The sequence below is a fragment of the Podarcis muralis genome, chromosome 13 (genome assembly GCF_964188315.1).
Source record: "Podarcis muralis chromosome 13, rPodMur119.hap1.1, whole genome shotgun sequence".
In the NCBI taxonomy this organism is placed as follows: Eukaryota; Metazoa; Chordata; class Lepidosauria; order Squamata; family Lacertidae; genus Podarcis; species Podarcis muralis.
This window is the reverse complement of record NC_135667.1, coordinates 46,684,708-46,695,765: the sequence shown is the minus strand read 5'-3', so window position 1 is coordinate 46,695,765 and position 11,058 is coordinate 46,684,708. Positions and strand designations below refer to the sequence as shown.

The 11,058-nt window shown below is 45.1% G+C and overlaps 1 protein-coding gene across 3 annotated transcripts in view; it reads right to left on the bottom strand.

Annotated features, from left to right (window-relative positions):
* BECN1 (beclin 1) overlaps nt 1–11,058 on the bottom strand; it is a 25,126-nt gene extending 14,068 nt beyond the window's left edge. For 2 of the 3 annotated variants that reach the window (XM_077917541.1, XM_077917543.1), the window contains exons 1-6: nt 10,748–11,058; nt 8,421–8,549; nt 6,841–6,908; nt 5,808–5,863; nt 2,369–2,459; nt 556–692 (exon numbers count right to left, since the gene is read on the bottom strand). In XM_077917541.1, coding sequence (XP_077773667.1) covers nt 556–692; nt 2,369–2,459; nt 5,808–5,863; nt 6,841–6,908; nt 8,421–8,547 — 479 coding nt within the window. In that variant the 5' untranslated portion in view covers nt 8,548–8,549; nt 10,748–11,058. The remainder of the gene's footprint in view (nt 1–555; nt 693–2,368; nt 2,460–5,807; nt 5,864–6,840; nt 6,909–8,420; nt 8,550–10,747) is intronic. The other variant, XM_028705029.2, reaches the window with a different exon arrangement.

Here is an 11,058-nt window from a genome sequence, read left to right as displayed (position 1 = left end):
GTTAAAAACAATACAGCATTAAATATTAAAAACTTCCCTAAACAGGGCTGCCTTCAGATGTCTTTTAAAGATAGGATAGCTGCTTATTTCCTTCACATCTGAAGGGAGGGCGTTCCACAGGGCGGGCGCCACTACCAAGAAGGCCCTCTGTCTGGTTCCCTGTAAGCTCACTTCTCGCAGTGAGGGAACCGCCAGAAGGCCCTCGGAGCTGGATCTCAGTGTCCGGGCTGAACAATGGGGGTGGAGATGCTCCTTCAGGTCCGTTCGACTCCCAAAACCAAGGTGCGGCTTCCAACTGGCTGCAGGAGCTTCCTGCACTCAACTGGAAGCCGCATTGGACGTTCAGCTTCTGAAAAACGTTCACAAACAAGAACGCTCACTTCCAGGTTTGCGGCGTTCAGGAGCCAAGCAACTCAGGAACCAAGGTACCACTGTACTGTCTCCTTCGGTGGAAATGACTTGGGGAAACAGAAGCAAAGTTCCTCCGCTGTAATAAACATTGCATAGACTAGAGTGGCCGTCTTGCAGCGTCCCTGAACTTTCGTTCTCACTCACTTGTAGTTCTGACATTCATTCTCTGTGATGTTGAGCTGCGTGTCCAACTGGTCCAGAAGGGTATCAGTGCATTCTTCACAAAGAGGGTGATCCACATCTGTCTGACCAGACATGATGTCAAACAGGTCCCCTGTAACCTAGAAAAGAGGAGATCACTTTTAACAAGAAAATTTGGGGGAGGGGGAACCCATCAAGCAAAGCTGGTATGTTGTGTTATATATACACACTAGGGCAGTTCATAAAAAACATACGAAAGCTGTTTTTGTGGAGGAGGGTCAGCCACAAGTATTTGGGCTACATTTGATTACATTTAGACTATGGCATTACTGAGAGACAGAGAGAGAGAGAGAGAGAGAGAGAGAGAGAGAGAGAGAGAGAAGCTGGTCACAAGACTAGGAGTAATATACAGTGGTACCTCGGGTTAAGTACTTAATTCGTTCCGGAGGTCCGTTCTTAACCTGAAACTGTTCTTAACCTGAAGACCACTTTAGCTAATGGGGCCTCCTGCTACCGCCATGCTGCCGGATCCCGATTTCTGTTCTTAACCTGAAGCAAAGTTCTTAACCTGAAGCACTATTTCTGGGTTAGCGGAGTTATTTCTGGGTTAGCGGAGTGTGTAACCTGAAGCGTATGTAACCTGAAGTGTATGTAACCCGAGGTACCACTATAACCTGGAGAGACCTAAAGCTAGAAATTGATGAAAAGCCATTTTATACTTTTTGATAAAAGAAGACGGTTGGGTCATGTACTAAAAAATGGCATCTCAGTTGAAAGCAATTTGAAAGAGATGAGTCTTCGAAGCCCATCTGGAAGCCAGGACCAATAGGGAGAAGCCATATACAGTGGTACCTCGGTTTAAAAACAGTCCGGTTTAAGAACGATTTGGTTTACAAACTCTGCAAAACCGGAAATAGTGTCTTGGTTTGAGAACTTTACCTCGGTTTGAGAACGGAATCTGAACGGTGGAAGGGCACCGGCGGTGGGAGCCCTCATTAGGGAAAGCGAGCCTCGGTTTAAGAACGGTTTTGGTTTAAGAACAGACTTCTGGAACTAATTAAGTTCGTAAACCGAGGTACCACAGTATCGCTTGGGAGGAAGATTCGCAAATGAGGATCCGCCACAGCTTGGTCTTGGTAAAGAGAGCTGAGAGCTGAAATTTCATGCATATCTTGACCCTGCTCCACTGAACTGAAATTTCAGCCTTCACGACATATGAGCGGTAGCTGAATTATGTACTTCAAGGTACCCAAATATCTCCAGGGTTTCCCTAAAGCAGGGGTCTGCAACCTTTAAGACAAAAAGAGCCACTTGGACCCGTTTCCGAAGAAAAAGAACCTGGGGGCCGCAAAACTCATCATTATAAAAATAACTTTTTTGTCACTTTTTTATTATTTCTTTGTTTGGCCCCTCAGAATTACTCCTCCTCATAGAAATAAACGTTAAATTAACAAGTTACCTTTTTGTGTGTGTGTGTTCTTCACTCCCCTTGAAAACAGTGACCAGCGTACATGCCCCCTTTCAATGCAGTGACCAGCGTACATGCCCCTTACAATGTAGCGGGCCGGCGGGTGGGAAGGTGACGTCGGGACGGTGCGTGACTAACGCACGCACCGCCCCCATGCGACGTCACAGCCAGTACAGCGCCCGCCACAGTGGGGAGTGTTGGGGCGCACAATGCGCCTCCTCCCCTCGCTAGTATCCGCCCCGGAGCCGCGGCAAAGGTGTAAAAGAGCCACATGCGGCTCCAGAGCCGCGGGTTGCAGACCCCTGCCCTAAAGATGTATAGCACACACAAGGGTAAGGGACAACTTGCCTTGAGTCTTCTGCTGAGGTTTTCCATCGTGCCTCCATCAGAGGCCTCCCCAATGAGAGTGAAGCTGTTGGCGCTTTCTGTTGACATCATCCTGGAAGAAACAGGGTGGTTTCGCTACGACGTGCATTCCCACAGATGTTTACCCAAAACTCAAGAGGTGCTTAGTTACTGTAATTCACCCTTGAGCCCGTGTTCCTCTGTAATTTTTAAACAAACAGGTCTTGCTTCTGTATTCAATGAGTGAGCGAATGCTGAGGAACTGTTTGCTCAACGTTTAAGCACATAACAATCTTTAGTTTGGGGCCTCAAGCTATTAGAGAGAAGACTGTCCAATATATATTTTATCCCCCACCTCTCAACCCTTCTAGTCTTTGGGTCTGCCCAACCCCCAGGAATCCCTTGGGATCAGTGTTTGAAACTCCCATTGTTCTGGACGCATTTTGCGACAGGAAATTTCTTTAGCACGAGGATTTTCTGAGCTCTGGGCGCAGTACCGTGCTTAAGATTTCAGATTAAAACTGCAGACTGGAAGGAAAGGAGGACGTTTTCCTGCCTCCCCACTTCCAGCTACTCTCTGAAGACTGGAGAAGGGACCCTCATAAGAATATTAGGGGGGTGGGCAGGGGAAGGACTAGACCACATGAAAAATGAACATAATATTTTAGCTGCAGTTCATTCATTTTCAGCTTTGTATTCTTGTTATTAAAAAAGCATGCCTAGACATTCTGTTGTTGCGCCCATAATCTAGGTTTAAGCTGCCATTTTGCTCCTAGCTTTCATTTCTCAGTTTCTATCACTGCTTGGGATCATCTTGAGGGAACTGCAGATTTCTGCCCCAAATCTGTGCATTAGGAGACTAGGTTCAGGTAGGTAGCCGTGTTGGTCTGACGCAGTCAAAATAAATTAAAAAATTGTCCAGTAGCACCTTAGAGACCAACTAAGATTGTTCTTAAAAGGCAGAGACATCACATTGCCAACAAAGGTCCGTATAGTTAAAGCCATGGTTTTCCCAGTAGTGATGTATGGAAATGAGAGCTGGACCATAAAGAAGGCTGGTCGCCGAAGAATTGATGCTTTTGAATTATGGTGCTGGAGAAGACGCTTGAGAGTCCCATGGACTGCAAGAAGATCAAACCTCTCCATTCTGAAGGAAATCAGCCCTGAGTGCTCACGGGAAGGACAGATCATGAAGCCGAGGCTCCAATACTTTGGTCAACTCATGAGAAGACTCCCTGGAAAAGACCCTGATGTTGGGAAAGATTGCGGGCACAAGGAGAAGGAGACAACAGAAGATGAGATGGTTGGACAGTGTTCTTGAAGCTACCAGCATGAGTTTGACCAAACTGCGGGAGGCAGTGGAAGACAGGAGTGCCTGGCGTGCTCTGGTCCATGGGGTCACAAAGAGGTGGACACGACTAAACGACTAAACAACAAGATTGTTCTAAGTATAAGCTTTCGTGTGCATGCACACGTCTTCAGATGCATACTTCTTGAATGCACGCGAAAGCTTATACCCAAAACAATCTTAGTTGGTCTCTAAGGTGCTACTGGACAAATTTTTAATTTATTTATTTCATAAGGAGACTGTTTTCCTACTCTATCAGTGTGCAGCTTGACCATTTTACACAAGCCTGGAGTAAATGCTTTGTAAGCAAGTTTGGCAGTGTACTTGCTCTCATCTTGTGGAAATCCATGGTCAGAACTTCATTCCTTGGAAGCAGTTGATAGTAGGATGGAACTGGCTCACAGTGTGAGCAGAGGGGGAAGCTACCAGACGCCAACTTGCTCTTTGAATCCTTCCAACCTTATAAGCTCAACTCAAGTTCCAGAGTTCCATCTCAGCTTATAACAGGGCAATTTGAGGCTGATAAAAGTATTGGAGCATATACAGAGATACAACTGAACATGACAGCTAGTACAGTGGGCCTGCTGTACATGAAGTTAATTCGTTCCAGGGGTCCGTGCGCACCCTGAAAAATTTGTACCCAGAGGCGCCCTTCTGCGCACGTGCACGGTGCGATTGAGCGCCTCTGCGCATGCGCGCACAGCGAAACCCGGAAGTATACACTTCCATGTTTGCCCTGTTTGCAACCCAAGGTAACCTAAGGGTCCACTGTATTTAAGTGCAGGAGGGTAACAGGGACTGAAAAGCACTTTGCTTTCAAAAAGTGTTCAAAATTCACCAGGCACATTTTGCCCCTGCCACTCGTGACCAAGTGAAGATGCCTGAGCACCAGGATAGTGCCTGACATCTCCACCATCTGGTGATCATTCGATCCGGACTGTTTTCACACACTAATACCCCACCCTGCATAATTCTATCGGTTGTATTTTATCTGCACAATCAGAACGAATTTCTGGAACCAAAATGCGTTTTCTGCGCAGCCTGAGCAGGAGCAGTCACCATTAAGGAAAAGAGGTCAGAATAGGATCCACTGTCCCTGGGTCAAGTGATTTTTCTTCTTTAAGTTCTCAAAGCTCTTAACCTAGCTCACGGTTGTCATCTGAACTAACTAGGTGTTCAACTGAGGATCAATCACAGTCAGTCCATCACTTGAAAAATAAATACTTCTTACCCCCAAATGGCAACTAGACATTCTGTTTTGGCGACTGCAACCTTGGTTGAAGAAGCCATTTGGCGCCTAGCTTATATATCTGAGCTCCTAACCCTGCTTTTAAAGCCTGCAAGCAGGGCACAGAACCTAGGGCCCCGCAGGACTTGACATCTTTCCACAGGACCTGCAAGACAGATGTTCCACCCAGCCTTTGGTTTGGACTCAGTCTGACCCTTATGTTGCCCTCCCCTTATGGCTTTGATCTATGGGCTACTTTAAAAATGAGGCTGCATTTTAAATTGCATTTTAACCTGTATTTTAAATTGGTTCCCCCCCCATCATGTTTTTATTGTAATTTTACTGGTGTTAGCCGCCCTGAGCCCGGCTCTGGCTGGGGAGGGCAGGGTATAAATAAAAATTATTATTATTATTATTATTATTATTATTATTATTATTATTATTATCCTGCTTTAGAGCTGTATGTGTATATACCGTATTTTTCGCTCTATAAGATGCACCAGACCACAAGACGCACCTAGTTTTTGGAGGAGGACAACAAGAAAAAAAATATTCTGAATCTCAGAAGCCAGAACAGCAAGAGGGATCGCTGCGCAGCGAAAGCAGCTATCCCTCTTGCTGTTCTGGCTTCTGGGATAGCTGCGCAGCCTGCATTCGCTCCATAAGACTCCCACACATTTCCCCTTACTTTTTAGGAGGGAAAAAGTGAGATAGAGCAAAAGATACGGTATACATATACACATGAGGACCCCAGAGGGTGTGAAAATGCAGTAGTCCCAACAAGGCTAGGCTGCTGCACAGTTGGGGCATCTGCAACCTCTGAAAGGGGGCATTTTCAGGGCGCGAACAGAACTCCTAGTCAATACCTGGCTGGGGGGATGAATCTTCGGGACACGCCATCCTGGCGGTTTTCGACAAATTCCTGAGAAAGAAAGTCAGCATCAGTCCACACCCAACAGAGCGCATCATCCACACCCAAATGTGCCCACTAGAAAGCTAGTCAATATGTCTGTGGCACAGTCTTCCAGCCACGGCCAAAAGCGCTGCAAGATGCATGCATGAATCGCACCAGCCCATCAACCGTTTTACTGGCCTACCCACTTACATGATGTGGATGCATTGCAAGGCAAGCTAAGAAGCAGGTCTGATAAATAAACATTTGCAACTTTATTTACAGAGTTCCAGTCAGAATTTGCAACAAGTGTTTTCCATAGTGTTTTTCCCTAACATAATGTCACAACGTATGGTTGCATAAGTTTTGTTTAAACTAAAGCAAAAGCTCTGGAGAACTGATTTAGATGACTTGATACATTCCCTAGTTCATCTTGTTTTCTTATTCTTGCAAAAAAAAAACCACAACGCCCCCCCCCCCTTGCAATCTTTCCCTTTAACTGACTAAACTTCGTTCTTTATAACATTGTTGCTGCACGGGTGTATTGAAGCTACTGCATGGAACTGTACTAAAAGCTGGTAGTCTTTTTAAATTAATAAAAATTGTGCTCTAATCATTGTAATGTGACTTTTGTGGTTATGTCACATAAAGTTTGCCATGCCTGGTAAAAACAAACAAACAAAAAACCCTTTATTTACAGAGAACAAGAAATATAATTAGTAATAACAGAACATTATGTATCCACAGCAGAATGTAACATTTGGTGTAATAAACCAGAAATGGAAGTTGGGGGAAGTCAACAGGGAGGGGAAAACTAGAAAATGATGTTAAATATTGAATATTTGTTATGAGAAAAGAAAATCAATAAAAAATATTTTTTTTAAAGAAAGAAGAAGCAGGTCTGATAAGGGATGTTTCCTTCTTGGCAGATAATTTATTAGGAGCTGGTGGCAAACTGCGTAGCTGCCTTAGCTTCTTTATAAGGGAGTCAGACCCAAATTCCTTACCTCTGTAAGTGCAGTCTCTTCCTCATGGGTGTCTCCAAGTTTTGCTGGCGCAGTAGTAAGTAGAGGAGCTAGACGGAAGACAAATGAAATAATTGCCAAGGGTAAACCTTTCCTAATGTGTGGGGCTCCTGTGTATGTGAGGTGTAATGAACCTCTGGCCCTCCAGATGTTACTAAACTACAACTCCCCTCATTCCTGGCCATTGACCAAACTTGCTTGGGCTGATGGGAGCTGTAGTTCAGTAACACCTGGAGGGTAAAAAGTTCCCCACGCCAGGTATATGGGAACAAGCTGTAAGGGTTCAGAAGCAATAGAAGAGTATACTAGAGATGGGAGGAAAATGGGGGGAAAATCAGTTTTTTTTCCATTTCCCCCCAAAGCTGGGTTTTCTGGAAAAACTGAAGAAAAAGAAAGGTGTGTGGAATATTCAAACTATATCAAACTGTTTTTTCCTAATTTTTCTGGGGGAAAACAGCTTTGGGGGGGGGAAATGGGGAGGGGAACGGTCCCCCCCCCTATTTTTCCAGGTTTTTTTCAGGCCTTCCCATCTCTACACTACACATGCAGCTACTTCCATATTCTTGACAATGATAACAATAATTTATATTTATATTCCACTCTTCTACTAAAAATACCCAGAGCAGCAAACAACAGTGGAACACATGGAATAATAAATAAATGTGCAGGTATAAAAAATATATAAAACCCAATAGCAAAATGCAGACAAACTTTAGAAGAAACAAAGCACAAAGCTAGCAACAGCAAGAGTAAAAAAAAATGTTCTGAATTAAAATGAGCAGGAATAAACCTAGATACTATGCAGCAGAAGCCTAATGAAACCTAAAGCTTCTTCTATTTCTGGCAAAAGATTCACAAAGAGAAAGCCTGATGGACGCCAACTGGAAGGGTGATCCAGTAGTTGCAAGCCCTGAGTCCTGCATTCACCTGCCAAATCTCCCAAGACAGAACTAATGAGGACAGGTTCTGCAGGCAGTGATGGGGATTTTCCAGAAAAAAATATTATGCAAAATAGTATTTGAAAAATCAGTTTGCATTAATAAACTTTTTTGATGCCCTACAGAGTGATTCAATTCAGCAGGTTTATTTTATTGCGTTTAGTAAGCAAAGCTAAAGCCTGCACCAAGCTTGCCTCATACTGTAGTTTCTGAAACAGAAAAAATTCTGCAGAGAAATAAAGCACTGGGAAATGTTGCGTTCCACATCAGTGCCTGCAGCTCAGGTTTCTATAATCGGGTCAGCAAACTTTTTCAGCAGGGGGCCGGTCCACTGTCCCTTAGACCTTGTGGGGGGCTGGACTATATTTTGAAAAGAAAAAAAATGAACGAATTCCAATGCCCCACAAATAACCCAGAGATGCATTTTAAATAAAAGCACACATTCTACTCATGTAAAAACACGCTGATTCCTGGACCGTCCACGGGCCGGATTGAGAAGGCGATTGGGCCAGACTTGGCCCCCGGGCCTTAGTTTGCCTACCCATGCCTTAAAATAAAGCTCAGCCTGGTTGGCATCTGTGGCCTGTACTCCCCACTGTCTTTCTTCCCCATGCCTTTTCTTACCTGTCAGTTCTTGGATGGTGACTTTATCAAGGACCTTGAAAGACGTGTCCAGTTTAAGGGGCTGGCTGCAGCGCTGGCAAACAAAGCTGACCTGTGTGGTGCAGGCAGGTGACTTTGACCCATCCATTCCTGCGAGGAGAACAATAATTTCAGAAGTTGTCCATTGTGCTTCCAGCACTGCCTAGGTGGGCACGCATTTATAAATGAATACCTTATAGTTCAGGTGAGACATTTCAGGTGTAACCAGCTGAGGCACCAGTCAGGACTCTGAATAAGGTAGAGGCTCCAATATTAATCACTTTAAGCAGGGCTGGATTTAGGTTTGATGAGGCCCTAAGCTACTGAAGGTGAAGGTAAAGGTAAAGGTAAAGGTAAAGGGATCCCTGACTGTTAAGTCCAGTCACGGGCGACTCTGGGGTTGCAGCACTCATCTCACTTTACTGGCCGAGGGAGCCAGCGTTTGTCCGCAGACAGCTTCCGGGTCATGAGGCCAGCATGATTAAGCCACTTCTGGCGAACCAGAGCAGCGCATGGAAACGCCATTTACCTTCCCGCCAGAGTGGTACCTATTCATCTACTTGCACGTCAACATGCTTTCAAACTAGTAGGTTGGCAGGAGCAGGGACCGGACAACGGGAGCTCACCCCATCGCAGGGATTTGAACCGCCGACCTTCTGATCAGCAAGCCCATGGCTCAGTGGTTTAGACCACAGCAGCACCTGTGTCCCTACTGAAGGTAATGGGGCCCTTTATATGTCCAGATTGTTGTTTTTGTCCATGGAGTTTTCTTGGCAGGGATACTGGAGTGGCTTGCCAGTTCCTGATCCCATGGACTGCAAGAAGATCAAACCTATCCGTTCTGAAGGAAATCAGCCCTGAGTGCTCACTGGAAGGACAGATCCTGAAGCTGAGTCTCCAAGACTTTGGCCACCTCATGAGAAGAGAAGACTCCCTGGAAAAGACCCTAATGTTGGGAAAGATGGAGGGCACAAGGAGAAGGGGACGACGGAGGACGAGATGGTTGGACAGTGTTCTCAAAGCTACCAGCATGAGTTTGACCAAATTGCGGGAGGCAGTGGAAGACAGGAGTACCTGGCGTGCTCTGGTCCATGGGGTCACAAAGAGTCGGACACAACTAAACAACAACAACAACAATATGTCCAGCTGTCCTTCGTTTTTTGTGTTGAATATATGCTATATGGTAATTTATGGACCTAACAGGTATCTAAAGCCATTTGCACATAACAAAATATGTATTTTATCAAATTAATTGTTGAACTGAAATACAATTAAGAAGTATCCAGGTGTTTTTCCCCCTTTAAATTTTTGGGGCGCCCCCAAGAGAGTGGGGCCCTAAGCTATAACTTGTTTAGCTTATACGTAAATCCGGCACTGACTTCAAGGAAACTAGAGTTGTCACCATTTTTGCAGTTAAAAACAAACTATGCCAGACCAGTAAAACTCCACTATTAACAGCCCAAAATGGCAGGTTTACTACACAATCCTAAACATATTTTCAGGAGAATCGACTCCCTGAACAAATATGCAGAGGAACAGAGCAGCATTAAGTTGCGTTTACTATTCTCTCATAGACCAGGGTGTTGCTTAAGAGCGAAATATAGTGGAGTGGATAGGCTGTGGCCACAGTTCACAGACTCGTAGAATTGTAGAGCTGAAAGGGACCCCGAGGGTCATCTAGTCCAACCCCCTGCAATGCAGTTACTCGGGAGATATGCCCTGTTCAGTTCAATGGGGCGGCGCTGCCCTTATAATGCTACCAGCGGATCAGGAATGAATGCCCAGCCAGTTACTAAATACCTGTGCTGGAATTAGGGCACTGCAGGCGATTCACCCTCATGGGGCGCTGAGGCAAATGGGTACAAAATATAACAACAACAACAACAAAACAATACTAATACCGCCTATATTTACACAAGGTACCTAATGAGATCCGGGAAATTCTGGGTGTATGGCTATCCTATTGGTTGCGTTTGTTATAATAGATTTCAGTGCTTTTATACTGTTTTCGTAGGTCACTTTGGGTCACCTTCATGAGGAAAGCAACATAATAACAATAATAATAATAATAACGGGCCTCCTATATTTACACAGGTACCTAATGAGATCCATTAAAAAAGCAACTGTGCCGAAAGGAATTATGTCTTGTGAAACTATGGGACCAATTTCAGGTGCCCCTCAAGCGTGTTTCATAGGATTTCCAAGGCGCATTTAATTGTATTGCGTTTTAAGGCATTTTTACTTATTTTTTGCATTTAATTTTAAAGGAGCTCCCTTCCCCGGGCAGCCGGTTGGCGAGCGATACTCACTTCCCCCGAGCAACGAGAATTGCTGGACCAGACCCTCTTTCCTTGGACCTGCAGTCCCTTCTTTCTTTCTTTCTTTTCTTCCTTCCTTCTTTCCCTCCTTCCCTCCTTCTTTCCTTCCTTTCTGGCGGGGCTCGTCTTCCCACCCGAATCCCTTCGGATCTGGTCCTTGCAAAAAGCTTTCTCTTCCGGGGAAGGCGGAGGCCCCGGACCGACGTCACGGGGAGGATTGCAGGGCAAAAATAAATATATATATATATAAGCCAGTAATTAAAAACCGCAAGCGCCGCCCCCTCTCCGTCGTCTCCACGGCA